General features: G+C 48.9%; 1 protein-coding gene across 1 annotated transcript in view; it reads left to right on the top strand.

Moving 5' to 3' along the window:
- Nucleotides 1-17,671, top strand: part of LOC142579669 (high-affinity choline transporter 1-like) — a 96,206-nt gene that overhangs the window by 57,329 nt on the left and 21,206 nt on the right. Inside the window, exons 6-8 of the mRNA XM_075690104.1 lie at nt 8,279-8,431; nt 13,223-13,352; nt 13,841-14,061. Coding sequence (XP_075546219.1) covers nt 8,279-8,431; nt 13,223-13,352; nt 13,841-14,061 — 504 coding nt within the window. The remainder of the gene's footprint in view (nt 1-8,278; nt 8,432-13,222; nt 13,353-13,840; nt 14,062-17,671) is intronic.

Below are 17,671 nucleotides of genomic sequence, written 5' to 3'. Positions count from 1 at the left end.
GCCCGTGGATATTCATCGTCAGTTGACAAAGCTGTATGGCCACAAGTGTATGTCCGTTCAACACGTCCGAAAGTGGTGCAGGGAGTTTAGTGCCGCTCGGAAGGAAGTCCACGATGAAGAACGGAGTGGAAGACCGTCAGCTTCAGAGGCGGTTATCAAAATGGTCCAACAAGAAGTACTTGAAAACAGGAGGATCACCGTCCGTGAATTTGTTTCTCAGATTCCTGGGAATTCTTACGGCAGAGTAGAAATAGCTTTGACTGAAAAATTCGGGTATCACAAGTGTTGTGCTCGATGGCTACCGCGGCTATTGACATCAGAGCACAGGGAGAAACGCCTTGACTGTGCTCGCCAGTTTCTTCAGTAGTGTCAAGAATGTAAGGAAGGATTGTTGGACTCCATTGTTACGGGAGACGAAACGTGGGTGTTTCCTTTCATTCCCGAAACGAAACAAAAATCCAAACAGTGCCGCCACCCAGAGTCACCAGTCGCAAAGAAGTTCAAACAAACTCCTTCTGTTGGCAAAGTCTAGGCCATTGTTTTTTAGGATCGTAAGGGAATACTGCTGATCAATTTCATGAAACGTGGGACAACAATCGACTCATACAGTTATTGTGCAACACTAAGAAAACTGCGGCGAGCTATCCAGAACCGCCGGCGAGTACGACTGCCAGCCGGTGTAACGCTGCTTCACAACAACGCCCGACCTCACGTCTCCCGTCAAACCCGTCAAAACCATCATGCCCCACCCACCGCACAGTCCCGACCTCACGCCTAGTAATTATCACTTGTTCCCCAAGTTAAAGAAACATTTGAGTGGCCAACGCTTCCGGAGCGACGATGAAGTCAAAGAAGAGGTGAAACGCTTCCTGAACAGTTTGGCGGCGGAGTTCTACGACACTGGGATACAGAAATTGGAGCACCGTCTACAAAAATGCGTAGAAAAAGATTGCAATTATGTAGAATAATAGAGCAATGTTTCATCTTTCCAATGATGTAAATTGCTGTGAGAATAAACAATGTTGTCTGCTTCTAAAACTGATGGGAACCGTGTGTGCGTGTGCGTGCGTGCGTGCGTGCGTGTGTGTGTGTGTGTGCGTGCGTGCGTGTGTGTGTGTGTGTGCGTGCGTGCGTGTGTGTGTGTGTGTGTGTGTGTGTGTGTGTGTGTGTGTGTGTGTGTGTGTGTGTGTGTGTGTGTGTGTGTGTGTGTGTGTGTGTGTGTGTGTGTGTGTGTGCGACGCGAGGTAGCAACTTTCGCGTACGTTGGTAGCGGACGAGAGACTGATGGCGAGAGGCCTGTTCATCCCCGATGACCTCACGCAAGGCCGCGCCAGAAGGCGAGTTGATTGTAATTCGCGTATTGTAATCAATACGGATTACGCGGATCGTAATTATTGCTCTTATTATGAGACGCAGTTGTGGGTCCACCGTGGAAGAATGTTCGCCAACGTCCGACTGAAGGCGAACAGACTCAAGTTCGTCCAGACGCTGACACGCTGTGACGATGTCAGCGATTGTAGCAAGGTTCTTGATGGCAAGGGCATTGAAGGCGACTCTTCTAATGTCTTTCATAATGTGGCGCGCTTTGTCTGACTCTGGCATAGATGAACTCACACGGCGGCAAAGCGCAAGAACATGCTCGATATACGACGTGGAAGACTGACCTGGCTGTTGTTGGCGATTATATATATATATATATATATATATATATATATATATATAAACGAGATGGACCTCACTCTGGTCACTGACGAGCATTTTCCCACTCGCATCGGCAACTCCGTTACCCGGGACTCCACACCCGACCTCGCCTTCGTCAGGAAGGTCGAGGACGTGGGCTAGGAGAACACCGCCATGGAGTTCGGCATCAGCTACTACATTCTCTAGACCAACTTCAAGGTGTCTCGAAGTAGGGTCAGGGAATTCACGTTCATTGATTGGGACCATTTTCCCAAAATTTGGAAAGAACCCGAGAGAGCCACGGCACCCGCCTTCGTCGAAGAATGGTGAAAAGGCATCCGCAATGACGCTTCCGCGGCCACCAAGGATGTGGAAACCGATCTCGACGTCGAGCAAATGGACATCGGGCTTGCCACTTGATCAAGGCCAAAAACGCCCTGCTCCGCCGATGGAAGGGTCAAAGGCTCAATCGCAGACTCCGAAAGAAGATCTCGGAGCTCAACAAGGTCATCGATGACCACTGGAAAGCGCTATGCCAGCAGCAGTGGGACGAGCTTTGGGAATTCATCGACGGACAGATGCACAACGGCAAGTCCTGGGGTGTGGTGAAGCACGTTCTCGATGAAAGTGGCTCCAAGTCAAATTGGAGGCGTATGTTGACCCGGGCCCTTCACGAAGCCACCAGGTCTCACACGGTCGATGAACTCGTCTCAAAACTCATACAGAAGTACCTGCCCGTCCGGCGCAACGGGGATCCGGCGACCCAACTCCTGGACTACCGAGGCCCTCCTCGCCCCGAGCTGGATGAAGAGATCTCCATTGCCGAGGTCAGATAAGCCATCTTCGCGCTCAACCTCAAGTCTGCGCCGGGTCCGCACGGAGTCACCAACAGAATGTTGAGAAACCTCGACGACCCGTCGATCGTCTTTCTGACCGACAAGATCAATGAGTTCTGGAAGAGCGGCGTTGTTCCTGCAGAATGGAAGACGGCTGCACGGTGCTCATTCCCAAGCCCGGCATGGCCCCGAACATCGAGAACCTCAAGCCGATTTCTCTAACCTCTTGCGTCGGCAAGGTCATGGAGCGCGTCGTCCTCAACAGGCTCAACGGGTACCTCGAAGACAACGAGGTTTACACGTACAACGTTATCGGCTTCCGGGCCGGACTCTCGACGCTGGATGCCATGAAACTAATCAAGATCGTGGACGGCCGTTCCAGAGACCTCAAGGCTCTGCTCGGTCTGGACCTCGAGAAGGCTTTCGACAACGTACTCCACAGCTTCATTGTCACGTCCATTTCGAATTCGGGTCTCGGGTACAGATTCAACAGCTACGTCAGCTCTTTTCTAGCGGACAGGAAGGCCCAGCTTCGCATTGGGGACTTCCGCTCCGAATATGTGCCCCTCGGAGGATGGGACTCCTCAGGGCGCCATCATCTCCGCCGCAGTGTTTAACATCTGTATGAGTGGTCTTTCCGAGAGGTTGGCATGCGTCGAGGACGTCAAGCACGCCATCTACGCCGACGACATCACCATCTGATGCTCCGGCGGCTGCGAGGGCAGAGTCGAAGAAGCCATGCAGGAGGCGACCGACGTGATCGAGGCGTATCTCCGCCCCACCGGACATCGATGCTCCCCCGCCAAGTCGGAGCTTCTGCTTTACAGAAAAGAAAAGGGAAGCAGACCCAAAGATTAGAAGCCAGTCTCCGAAAGCAGCATCAGTCTTCGCACTTGTGACGGGGGTGATACCCAGGGTCGACGTCATTCCGATCCTGGGCATGTTTGCCAAATTCAACGGCAGGCGCGGAACGGCTCTCCGCAAGATCATCGCGAAGACGGACAACGCTTTCCGCCTCGTTCGCAGAATCACAAACCGGCACCGAGGAATGAAGGAAAACAATATCCTCAGGCTGATCAACGCCTTTGTACTATGCCACTTCACGTACACGAATTCTATGCACAACTGGCTCAGAGTGGAGCAAGACAAGCTCGGCACTTTCATTCGCAAAATGGTCAAGCGGGGCCTCGGGCTTCCCATCAGGACCCATACCGAGGATCTCCTCAAGCTGGGGTACATAACATCGCCGAGGAGATTGCCGAAGCCCAAGAACGCGCGCAACTCACTCACCCGGCCACCACAGCAGCAGGTAAACACATCCTCGAAGAGCTGGGTTACCACCCGGCGGGATTCCCGATGGTCAGTACCCCGATCCCTAGGTGCATTAGAGACAAGTTCGAAGTGGCCCCTGTGCCCCGAAACGTCCAACTTTTCCACAACGAGGGCAGACGCAAAGCGATTCTCAAACAGATCAAGCAGCGAGACATCAGAGCAAGCTTCGTCGACGCCGCAGAGTACAGCGATGGGAAGACCTTTGCCGTCGTCGTGGTCGATTCCAGCGACAAGATTTCCAATAGCGCCTCGATTCGCACTTCAGACCCCGGAGTGGCCGAGCGCAAGCCGCCATCGCCCTCGCACTGCTAGACAGTCGTGGGTCCGAGATCTATAGCGGTTCCAAAACGGCAGTTAGGGCTTTTCAGAAGGGCTGTATCACCAAGCAAACTGCTAGTCATCTTAACGTCTCGAGTTCATATGCTCTTACGCATCATTCGATTCACTGGTTTCCCGCTCACGTAGGGTCGGTCAAGGGTGCTCCCCCGGAACCTCAATGAGTCTGCTCATGAGGCTGCGCGCGACTTCACCGACCGCGCTTCCTCTGTAAGGAGCGCCAACTCCCCTCCCCCCTACGGCCACGGGGATGCTCTCGCTACTCACAACGAGGTTATGAAATTCTTCTACATGTCTAGAAGGGCCTTTCCACCCCCACACTCCAAGTTGAATAGGGCGCAATCCGTTTCTCTTAGGCTCCTACAGAGCAGCACATATCCCTGTCTGTCCGTTCTACACGAAGTTTACCCCGACGTATATCGCGACGACGCCTGCTCGTCCTGCGGGCACAGGAGTGCGGGACGACAAACCCCAAGTTCAGCAAGAAGGACTGGGACTCGCTTATGCGTAGCCCTGCTCTAGACGAGCAAATCCTGGCTCTCCGGCGTGCTCGCGACCGGGCCAATGGGCTAGATCTGCCGGTCCCGACGTGGGACTAGCAGGGTGCGCGACGAGTTCGCCGTCCTCACCGGACCTCCAATAAAGTTCGTTCACTTACTCAATGCTGGAGTGGACTGAGGGGCCGCACCGTTCCCACAATATATATATATATATGCCTACCATTTTCACACACACACACATATATATATATATATATATATATATATATATATATATATATATATATATATATATATATATATATATATATGTACATATATATATATATATATGTGTGAAAATGGTAGGCAGTGAGCCGCGGTTCCTCCTCCCCGAATCATACTTTATTTTGGCTTGCGTGCCTTAGCGGATGACGGTGCTCACCTAGCTTCTTTCTAGACGCCCAAGAAGAAATCGCACCTCCAAATCTGCTTATTTTTCTAATAGAAATGACATTGAACGGCAGAGGACTGTATAGCGCAGTATATTTATTTATTTATTTATTTATTTATTTATTTATTTATTTATCTATCTATCTATCTATCTATCTATTGCTGCACCAGTGCGGGAAGTGGCATCCGCTTTGGCGTGGCACCTTTGAGCAACACAACGCGAACCATGATTGACGCTGAAGTTGCGACTTTCTTGGCAACCTATAAGTGCAGTCTCAAGGTCATCAGACTTGCACGTAAACAATTACATGTAATTAATTACGTGTAATGTATTACGGCTTTTGGTAATTTTGTAATCTAACGACTACTTTGTTTACTCGGTAACGCTCACGGTAATTCAATCCATTTTTTCAGCAACCAGTTACATGTAACCAGTTACATTTTTGACGAAACAAGCTCTGACAGGCGGCACAGCTTTGAACACTTAACTTTCTCGGGAAATACAGAGTCCAAAGGGGCGAAAACATACACATGGATTACCACCTACCGACATTCAGCGTCCTGCAGCTCGATCACCTTGGCTTGCAGGTTAGCGCACTTCTCTCCGAAGTGCGACCCCTGAGCTTTTCTCTTACAATGAACTCATCTCCATTTTTAATGAATGCGCTTATAGACGACATTCATAGGCGGTAGGAGCTCAATCCTTGTGCGCTTAGTGCAGTCTATGACTTCTCTGGTATAGATGGAAGCTCTTAGGCGTTGAACGCATACGTTTCTACCTGTCTTATATTACCTGACTTATGTACACCTTTTTTTCTAATTGTAACACACGAAGAGTATTTATATGGCTGAATAATATGCAGCGTCATATTAAATTGCATTACAGATTTGGCCAGCTTTTCAAGGAAAGTCAACGTTGACTGGCGTCCATTACAATTAGTCGTTTGTCTAAATGCCTAACGAGTGAAGGGCGCCGAGTTGAGGTCCACCAGATGTTGGCCGACAGAGTAAAACGGCGCTTATGTGGCTCCATATCGATGGCCACTTCGGACGTTGATGCTCGGGGAATCATCTCATACGATTTTTCAGTTTTTCCCTAGCTCTATCAGGAGCGCCTTCACCTAGCCCCAGCTACAACGAAGCGCTGCGCTTCATCCAGACCCGAGTATCGCGGCACTGAGTAACCACAGTGTTTTGAGCAATCTGTTCGTACGCTACTACCCAGCCTTTCGCTCCTGCGCGCACATCGAGCGAGTTTTCAGCGTCGCTGCAGATGTCTTCACAAGAAAACGAGGGAAGACTACAGAATAAATTTATAAAAAGCAATGCTTGTCAAGATAAACAACCTGTGAAGAGCTGCAGAGGGCGCGTTGGAAGACTCAGGCCAACTCGTTCTATTTACGGTATTTGTGCAGTGTAAATAAAAGTATGGAGGAAAGTAACGTTAAAGTAATTGATAACTTTTTAGCAATTGCTTTCGTGGGGCACTAACTAATAAACTAGACTAACCGTAATCAAATAAATTTTTCAAAGAAGAAATTGTAATTGGTTACTTTTTTCTGTAACGTGTACAAGTCGGAGTTTCCATAGACAAGTGCAGGCCGTATTCCTCAATTCCACGCTGCACGACCCCATTCATAATGCTTTTGTTCGCAAGTGTATCTGTGTGTGTGAAGTACGCACTCTTTCAAATGTCTCGATACCAGTCATCATCACCAAAAATTACCACGAGTCAGTGGTTTTCATATAGCATTCAGAGTTATAGATTAGAACGACAGAAAGCTGAACTAGTTGGTAAGGATTCATTATGCAAAATAAGTAAAGGCGTGCAGACAGGACACAAGACAACAGAAGTGGACAACACGAACGCCGACTATCAACTGAATGGAGCCCTCAAGCGAAAAAAGAAGACACAAAACTCATCTGCGCAAACTCATCTTCCATTCCAGAGCTTGTGCAGATGAGTTTTGTGTCTTCTTTCTTTTTTCGCCTCAGGGCTCCATTCAGTTGATAGTCGGCGTTCGTGTTGACCACTTCTATTCTCTTGTATCCTGTCTCCATGGCTCACCTTTTTTGCATAAAGAGTTATAGAGTTCTGCAGTGCGTAGAGAACTCCCGCGCTCTCTACTCTATGGAGTTAGGATGATTAAACTCTTTCCCGCTAAAGTGTGCGCTTTTCGTTTATTGAGAATCCCTCCTGATTTATTTCTTACCCGCCGTGGTTGCTTAGTGGCTATGGTGTTGGTTTGCTAAGCACCAGGTCGGGGGATCGAATCCCGGCAACGGCGGTCGCATATTGATGGGAGCGAAATGCGAAAACACCCGTGTACTTAGATTGAAGTGCACGTTAAAGAACCACAGGTGGAGCAAATTATTCCGAAGTCCCCCACTACTGCGTGCCTCTTAATTAGACCGTGGTTTTGGCACGTAAAACCCCATAGTTCAATTTTTTTTTTTATTTGTTATTGGCTTGAACCCAATATTCCGTTAGGTGGTGAACACATTTTTACTTTCACTTTACTTATTCATTTTAGGCAGAGGAAATAACGCAAGAAAGGAACTTCGATGAATTGTACATGACTTGGAGCTGGCTCTGCCGTCAAATATGTCATTTGGCCTCTATATCCCTTTGGCAAAGGTGCACATAGGGAAACGGAAAAGAAGACGGAGCTGCAATCTAATCAAATTACCTTATATCTAACCAGAATTTGTACCATCTGGATCATTCTGTGAGACGCAGCAGTGTTTGTGGTGCCATTATCCACACGAACTGTCCCGCAACCTTGCCGCTTTCGCAATCGTGACGGCAATGCACCCTGCCGCCGTACACCGTGCACATATGAGATATCGCCGGTAATGAGATGTCTGCTTTGCAAGTGCACGAGACGCTCGAAGTGCAATCGCGTGCGGCCTGCGTGCTTAGCTCGCAGAAACGGCAGAAGGCCTAGTGAGTTCCCGTGGTATAGTGTGGCACCAACGTGGTTTCGTGCGAGTACGTCGAGATACTCTTTTCCGATGTAGAGCGCGCCATGCGATTGTGTAGGCAGCGCCCACGTATTTCGTTCCCTTTTCTTTTGGTTCTTACATCAGTAAGTACTGCCTGGTAACATAGATCCTGAGGTCCAAGCTGATGAGGACAAACTAACCTATTTCGTGTCGCAGTGGATCTGTGTGCCGTTTATGCTTCTCAACGGGCACGCCGACCCCATCTGGTCTGTGCCAAAGGATGAGCTGCTCGGTTCTGTGGCCATGAACGAGATACCCAGCTACGTGGACACCATGCTCCTGTTCATTTTCGGTGGCATCCCGTGGCAGGTGAGAACGACAGCGTACACCTATGCCCACAAACAATCTTTGTGCTGGTATGCCACAAATCATCCAGAATTGGTCCCGAATCTCGCGTTGATTTTTGTCCAGTGAAGCAGAAGTTGCATCACGGAACTTGCAGGCACATAAACTTATAGAAAACTAGCGGCACACATCCACAAAGCAGCGTCGCATGTATACGGCCGGCTCGAGATTGTCCGGATCCTTGGCTACCGGATCCTCGGCTACCGTTTTTAAGCATCTTTGGATCCGCTGCGTAGGCTCTTCAAAAGTTTTTTTATAGAAACTTGCTCGTCAAAGTAATAACTAAATTCTACAAAAATCATCCTATTGACTATGTTGCAGTGTGATATAGGTGACTATAAACATTTATCTTTATTCCTGAGCTCTGTACCATGCATTATAAGTGTGTTTTCGGCAGAATCTAAACTTCCGGAATGATCCGCCGTCAGTAAATTTCGCAATAGCTCTAAAAGCATATAATTCCTTCGAAACTAGTGCACCACGCAATATCTCGTCATCCTTATGAGTAATGCTTATAAATGACGTGTCTCACTTCTCTCATTCGATGTGGTGCCGCACCACGTTCAAGGAAATTAGGTTGCAATTGCTGTAACAGAAAACCACCCGCGTGGTGGCATTATCGAATACGAACTGACAAAGGATTAGCTAACCCGTCCTCAAGTTTACTTGAGCTTGTGAAGATCATGCACGGGGTCAGTGCACCGTCATATTGGTCTGCGAAGATGTGGGTCACTTCATTTAAGAACGAGAGTCTTAGAATACGACCCGCCGGTCGTCCAGTAATGTAACCACTGAGGAAAAATTGCGGTAAGTGCAAATACGCCTTTATGACCCATAGGCGGGTGAAGGTACTTCAGCTTTCTCCGGAACTGGGAGGCATGTGAATGGATGCGTAACAGCGATCTTCCTCGGTCATTTTGGTATGTCAAGGTGTCAGGCTGCTCGCGGGGAGTAGCGAAAACGTTGACAACGGAAAGACAGAAAAATCGAACGGAAACTTGTCATAAAATATTGGGCATGATGTCTTTGACAAGACCTGCAATTACGCACGATTGGCGACTTAGGTTAAAGCCTGCATCTTATATGACACTCTGATAACAAGCATGAGATCTAGCGTGGTCTGGAAGCACAAGCATTCGTTCCCGCCCGTAAAGCTTAAGACAACCAAAATGAGAAAGGTAACGAGTTCTTACGTGTCATAATGAAGATGCTGCTCTGCCGATTGATTACCTACCACCAAACACTACGGTAACAGATACTTCGCTGCGTGCACAAAACTGTGACCCTTGAAACACTTTCATGGCACCCCCACGTAGTCAACCACTTCATGTTTTACGTCGCCGAGGTTGATTTTGTCCGTACGTTCAGTATATTTTGGAGCTAAGGTCAGAACCACAAACTCGGTACGTCTCGTCTCACGCGTGGAACCCGTGGTGCGGGCTCAGTGAGCTACCCTTCTTGCAGGAAACATTTCTTAATTGTGGTCTCCAACAGACAAGGAGGGCTTATTACCATAACGCATGTGTTCTTTAAGTAGGTGTTAGGCACACACGTGCCGATGACAAGCGCTGTGATGGGCCAGTAATAACACAGATTGATTTGTGTGCGTCAACTTTAGCAACCACCATCCGGCAATCTACCGTCGGGGCCCTGACATTAAGCCCTGCGCAGTCAGAGGATCGTACGACCCAGTGCTGTCCGCTCTGCCGTAAGGCGGCAGTCTAACTGTCTCAAGATGGTGGTTCAGGTTTAGATTATACAATAGATTTTCGTCGCTTTAAGCCGACGAAGCGGGCTTCCAATGTGGCCGCCGTGACAGTCGGAAAGCCTGGCGCCACAAGGATCAAGAATGGATTACCTGAATGATGTTCACAGTGAGCACATGAGGAGGCGCTGCGTAATTTCGAAGCAACTATATCAAGACACCTTTACCAACTGGTGTTAGTGCGACTGAGAACGCGCCTGCAAGGCCTTGTGACCAATCTTAAGCGTACACGCTGATGCAAACGCGAGCTACGCACAACGTACGTCAGTCGGATGACTTATTCAAGTGCTGGGTGCCATTGTCATCCAAGTGCCCTTGACATTGCCATAACGCCTAAAACTTTTGCGAAGGACATGGAAACAGTACTGACTCTTCAGCCAGTGATCCTAAGCCAAGTAATACTGACATGAGCATGTGGCTGTGACTGAGTTGCTATATTATGAGTACTATTCCAGCCCCAAGTATAATGCAGTGGAACTGTGCCGGCCTTAATCCTCGCCTTTTCTGAGGCTGGTCCACCATCGTTTTATGCTCGGCTACGTTGGTCGCGGAAACGAGACAATTACTTCGTTTCTCAGTCGTAGTGCTACGTTTTTCAACCGGCGCGAAATATCATCATTCTGCTAGTTCGAGATCTTTGCATCCCTGCTGTGGAATTATATTGGGGCCGAGGACGTACGGAGTCGCCATCTGTCGGAAGCGCCTCCCTTGCGTAGTATGAGGGATCACGCGGCGCGCTCTTCGTAGGTTTGGCTTACGGCTCTTAAAAAAAAACACCACGCGGCAGCCGTCCTGTATGTTTCTGTAAGTACTCTCAAAACGAGGGAACGTTATTACTGTCGAAATAATAATATTGGGCAAACTGAAAGCACAGAATCGTTCACAGACGTCATCTCTTTACCGAATATGTACAGTGAAAGCCACTGCGCGCGGTCGCCGCGATGGAGTCTCCCGAACCGGCTCGCATGAAAGGTCGGCAGTCGCTGAGCGCAAATAATGTGAAATATGTTCTTATAGTGGGTGGTCTGTATAACCAAATGGCGCGTAACAGAACGAAGCATCAGTGCATGCAGCGATCGCACGGGTTCGTGGCGACCAACTGCGCGTCTGCATGCATGACCGCGCACAATTTTTCGCTTTCACTGAGAGCGTTTTCGCACCGTGCTGTGAGCTTTAGGCCGCAGAATATGAACATATGACAGTCCACAAGCAGCCATTGTTGCGTGGACGTTATCAGAGCTGTTCAAAAATAGTTTCGTTTTAACAAGGGACTTCGACGCCTATGGAGGCCCCACTACGGCGTGCCTTATAATCAGAAAGTGGTTTTGGCACGTAAAACCCCATGATTCAAACACCTTCGCAACCGCTGCCCTCCACCTCATCCTCGTCCTAGAATATCTTGTGGTGATTTCAATGTACACCATTCGCTGTGGGGTGGCGAGCTCGTCGGCGCTTGGGGGAAGCACCTTGTTGGGGCCATGGATGCGGGGAACCTGTGGTAAAACATGTTGTGGGGTTGCATAGCTTACACTATGTGAAGCGCCAATAGTGACGGCACACAAGAAGGAATACAGACAGGACAAGGCGCTACTTGCAACTGTTTATTGAAGTGGTGGTGCCACGCAATAAACCTGTGGTGCCACGCAATAAACCTGTGGTGCCACGCAAAGTCGTAGAACGTTGTTGTCTGTGCATGTATATCAGAGGCCGCAGCAGGAAACAGTGTCGGTCGAAAGAGAAAGTTCTGTGCATCTCAAAGACGTTGTTCTCGAGAATATAGCGGTGACAGATGTGAGAACATGCTCCTGTCGCAGTAAATGAGTTCAGAGCCGGAGGAATTACTGAAGCCTGCTGATTTTTTGCAGTTATATTGTATGCTGGGCAGCAAGAAAGCGACTACCAAATTTATTATGCTGCCGGACCATTTCACTGCCCCAGACGTTTACGGAACATTTGCGAGGCCTGCAGAAAACAGAAGCCTATGTTCTTGAAGAACTCGGGAGGTCCTTTGCTGGAAACAACGTTTAATCAAATCGATTCCATGGTTCAGAGGCATACCAAAAGATTAAAAAAGAGAACTGTGGGCGGCATACTGCGCCAGCTTGTGGCTGTTTATCCCCATCTCAATAGTCTGGGCAGTTATTGACACCGCTGCTGGGATTCTGCATGAAGACCTCCTATTAAAATAAGGCAAGACTTTTCTGGCCTTAGCGGAAGATTTTGCGATGTCTTCTCATCTCGTCGACCAAGGAAAGTCCACAGGCCATTTAATACCTTCTACTTCTTCCATATAGACGCCCCTTTCACATCTTGGGAACTAGAATCAGCGGTAAGCAGCCTACGACGGCGTTGTGCTGTCGATCTTGACCTGATAAGCAAGTATACGGTCGCAAATCTGCCCAAGCAGCGAAAACAAGAACTCTTTGTCCGCTTCAATGACATGTGAAGCACATGCGGCACACCATAGCACACCTGCCAACAATCCCGAATTTTTCGTAATGTTTGCGAATTTAGGTTCGTACTACGATTTTACGAATGTTGCATCATGTTTTACGAAAAGTAAATTCTGTTTGCGAAAAAGGTTTTAAAGGTGTTGATAGGATGTTTGTGTGTGAGAGAGAGGGGGTGACGCATGATTCCTAGAAATGCACGGAAAAAGTAATTGTGTGTTACTTGCGCCGCTTTCTTGAGGCAGTGCAAGACGCCGTACACTAGTGGGGTACTTGCCTTAAGCAAGTTTATTCAGTATAGTCCCTGAAGCTCGCAAAATCGGCAATAAAGTCGCTGAAAAAGTCAGCGTGATCTAAAGACAATTTGTTGCTCGTCCGTCTCTGCTGTTCTAAGTTTTGTGCTGCTTGTGTGGCTGCGTCTGAAGTTCAATAAATAATAAAGCGCGGGCGCATGGGGACGGGGTAAGGTGCGTAATCTGGGCAAAGTTCTTAAAAATGCGCGTAATATACTTTCTGTCCACTCTCGTTTCTTGTCCACAGGATTATTTCCAGAGGATACTGTCGACCAAGAGCGAATTTCGCGCCAGGGCTTTATCCCTTGTAGGTTTCGTGGGCACACTCGCCATGGCTGTGCCGCCCGTGCTCATCGGCGTTGCCGTCAAAGCAACAAGTGAGTAAGCGAGGTTTATTTTGTACTTTTTTTATTATTATTCACTTCGACAACCTGCATTTCCCGCGCGTCCGGTGTCTATCGTTATCTGATCGTTATCGATATCATCAATTAAATACTTAAAGTGTTCGACGTATCCCCTAGATTGCTTTAGTCATGCTCTTTGATGACGTCGGGTCTGTTTTTCCATTTGGTAGTTGAAGATTGTGAACACTCGATACTTCAAAAAGTATCTTCTCACGGATATGATTGCATATGCTGGGCACACAGCTGCATATCATAAATATCGATGGTCACGCCAGCAAATCAAGCGGCGCGCTCTCCCTTGTTGCGTGCGCAACGTGCGCGGAAATTCACAGACAGACATGGAGCGCGGCATGTAGCAGTTATCGTCCGCCGGTCCCGAGCCTGTCGTGTAGAGAGTGTGCAGAAACGGACGGCCGTCACCTATGAGCGCGGCCTCAATGGCGCTTCCTTCCTCCGAGCAGGATGGAACGAGACGACGTTCCCAAGTGGCGCCGATCCGACGGACGAGAAGTACGCGCCCATGATGCTGCCCCTGGCGCTGCAATACCTCACGCCGACCGCGGTCTCGTGCGTGGGGCTCGGCGTGGTGGCGGCAGCCGTCATGTCTTCCGCCGACTCGTGCCTTCTCAGCTGCGGATCCATGGCAGCCAGGAATATCTACGTGCCGCTCCTTAGGCCGAAGGCAGGTTTCGCCCACAATTGGGATTCGAATTGTGCGCGTGCGTAACTCACACATTCGTGTGCGAGCAGCATGAATGCGTAAGGGCGCGAGTGCAAGCAAGTGACATGCAGCGGCAGCGCAGTTTCCTGGAATGCTGGTGATGCTATCGCGTCATATGATGGGTGTGATCAGCGTGATCTAGAAACGTCAATTTAGAAAGGAAATTCCGGGATACATTGCGATCCCGGAATTTCCGGGATCTAGACTAGGATGATTTCTGCTGAGACATGACTTCACAACTGCTCGGCTTCAAGGTGTCCCCTGAAGTGAATGATTCAAAGACAATTTTAAATTTTAGTTAGCTACCTGGACAGTGCGATTTGCCACGTAGATATAATGTTCGCCTCTTTAGTTAATCTACCTGAAAAGTCATAATTGCACTATCTTGCACAGCCAATTTTTTTTCGGAAATCTGTCCGAACTATAAGCGCATGCCCTCACACACACACGCGCGCACGCGAACGTTCGCACGCGTTAGTAACACCATATATACTAAAACTAAATCGCAAGCCTAAAACGACTGCCTGCTCTTCACAAATACCTTCCAACTCTTGTGGATCGTTTATACTGCGTGCTATGAGGATGATATCATTGAGACAACCTTCACGCACTTTGCGTCATCTGACGGCCACGAGGTACTAAGAGCCTACGACGATGAGTGAGTTATAGGAAGGCGAGTGAATTGTCTGATATGAGAGCTTTGATGTCCTGAAATCGTACAAATAACGACTGCTGTCGTGGAAGCGAATGAGCTCATGTGTGTCTCGCTGGTTTGACGTTTTTCCAGGTCAGGTTGCATTCGTCAGCCCAATGAAAAATTTTTTTACACCCTCCTTTTTTTTCTTACAGACCATATGAGCGACGCATTCCTGGATTCCAATTTATTTATTTATTTATTTATTTATTTATTTATTTATTTATTTATTTATTTATTTATTTATCAAGGATGCCACGGCTGGGACATTACATACGGGGGTTGGCCTAACATGGACATCAGTGGGTTATTGCGGGGAATTGTAGTAATGAGCATGCGTCTTCAACGGCTTTCCTGAAACGTAGTGAATCGGTAATAAGTGCAACACCAGCCGTTTGTAAATGGAAGTGCTGTAATGCTGCTGTGTGGGCGTGAAGTAGGTATGCAGCATTAGGGTGGCGGTGACATGCAATAGCCGTGAGGTGGCCTCATGAACTGCAAGTCTGTGGAAAGTGTACGGTAAAACCTTTCGGAAAAGACAAAGTCGGGCTCCCTTTTGACGGATGGAGAGTGCGCAAAGCTGAACACGCGCTTTTAACGCCGAAATTCTGTTTTTATAGGCTTAATCGCATAAAGGAAAACAAGTGGCTCGGTTCTGAATGAACTCCGTAGCGGTTGCTTAGTGGCTATGGTGTTGAGCGGCTAAGGACGAGGTAGCGGGATCGAATCCCGGCTATGGTGGCCGCATTTCGATGGAGGCGAAATGTGAAAACACCCTTGTACTTAGATTTAGGTGCACGTTAAATAATTCCAGGTAGTCTAAATTATCCCGAGCCCCCCACTACGGCGTACCTCATAATCAAATCGTTGTTTTGGCACGTAAAACCCCATATTTTTCTTTTTGTTTATTGCTGAATGAATTCGAGGGTATTAACTAGGTTGCCTTGTTGTGGATCCAAAGTAGAGGAAGGATATTCTAATTTAGAGCGGCAAACTAAGACATTATGTGCTAACAATTTTACAGAAGGAAGAGCCATTGACAGACTATGGTGCAGGTAGACCAAGGACACGGTTGGCGTAGTTTGTAATTTGATTAATGTAGTAGGTCCCAGTCAAGTCGTGGCTAAGATGAACGCCTATAAGTACTTATATGTATCAGCAGTAGCTACAGATTGCTTGTTGAGAAAGTAGGTGGGGGGAGTGTTGTGGCGACAAGTGGTAAAAGTGTACTGATGATCTTTTGTCCGTAAGGAAGAAGAGCAGCAGTCAGGGGCATCGCGAACGCATGGCTCGAGAGCTCTGGTTCGCATTCTGTGTTGTGGTTAGGCGTCCTACCAGAGGCTGCTCGTCCGTTGCAACAAACCCCATTATAACAACTGGTGGAAGTGCTGGGTAGCCGTCACAACTACCATTGTGAAACTCCACTCCCGGACACTGCGAGCTACCATGCCCGACGCCGTCCACCAGACCTCACTGCAACAACCCGTCACCATCTCTGGTGCTCTCTGCAAGAGAGATCCGCCCACATTCAGCGGTGCAAGCGACAGCGACGTCGAAGGTGGCTCTCTTCGTTCGAGAGGGTGAGTGCGCACAACCGGTGAGACGACGTCACGAAGTTGACCGACGTAGCTTTCTACCTCGCGCACATTGTGAACCTGTGGTTTAAAAATCACGAGGCGGGCTTCCCGACATGGTCAGCCTTCAAGGCCACCTTCACTGGTATCTTTAGTCGTCCGGCTGTCCACAAGTTACGCGCCGAACAACGTTTGCGCGAGCGGGCACAACAGTCAGATGAGACACTGACGAGCTACATAGAGGACGTCACAGACATCTGCAAACGCATCAATGCAAGAGTCGAACAAAATCCGACCAATCATGAAGGGCGTCGATGACTAGGTTCTTCACGTGCTCCTTTCCAAGAGCCCGGGAACTTTGTCTAAAGTAATGCAGCTGTGGCCAGAGCTACGATGAGCTCCGCAAGCAAGGTGCTTTGACTAGACGCACCGTTTTGCGCGACGAGTGGCTTTCCGCACTCGCTGTCGCACAGGATCAGTCGTTGCTGCTCACTGAGATAAAAGCGTCTGCGTGGGAAGATGTAGCACGACAGCTATCCTTGCTGTCCTTTTCTCAGCAACAAGAGCACCAGTCGCACCAGCAGTCGCCTGCATCCTCTATCATGGCTCCGACGCTACAGCAAGCGATCGTACAAGTGATCGCATCTCTATCAGTTCAAGTACAGTATCAAGAACAGCCTGTCACTGCGCTTCCGACTAATACCGAAGCAGTTCCGTGGTCTCGCCAGCAACTTTGCCGGCCGTTTTCTCATCCGCCACCGACTCCAGTGACTCCAGTCCCTCCTCGTGTTTCCTGGACCGCCCCTGTCTTCGCTAATGTTTGGCGCACACCAGACAATCACCCGTTATACTTCGCGTGTGGCTGCCCTAGACATGTCACCTGCTTCTGTCGACATCGCATGCAATCGTCTGCTGGCACGTCCAGGACGACTCGCTACACTCGGTACACCGACGAGATGCAGTCACCGTAGGACTCTGCCGACCCCTGCTTTTCCGTCATTCGTAAACTGTCGCTTTTCCTCGCCGCGGAATCGCTCGTTGTCGCCAATGCGTCGTCGTACTGCGCCTGTCGAACCAGAAAACTGAGCTCCGCAATTCCTGTGGCAAGAATTGCGTCGCCTACGAACGTTATTGAAGTTGCTGTCGAAGGTATTTGTTCTTAAGCGCTTGTGAACACCGGCGCTACTGTTTCCGTCACACGTTAAGAAAAGTCACGACGTCGCTCCATGAGTTGTCACTCCGCACAACAAGCGCACAAGCCCTTCGACCTCTAGTGACAGACTAGAAAAAAGCAGAAGTACCA

Source organism: Dermacentor variabilis, chromosome 1, assembly GCF_050947875.1.
Source record: "Dermacentor variabilis isolate Ectoservices chromosome 1, ASM5094787v1, whole genome shotgun sequence".
NCBI lineage: Eukaryota > Metazoa > Arthropoda > Arachnida > Ixodida > Ixodidae > Dermacentor > Dermacentor variabilis.
The sequence above is the reverse complement of the archived record's forward strand: the minus strand, read 5'-3'. Positions and strand labels throughout refer to the sequence as shown.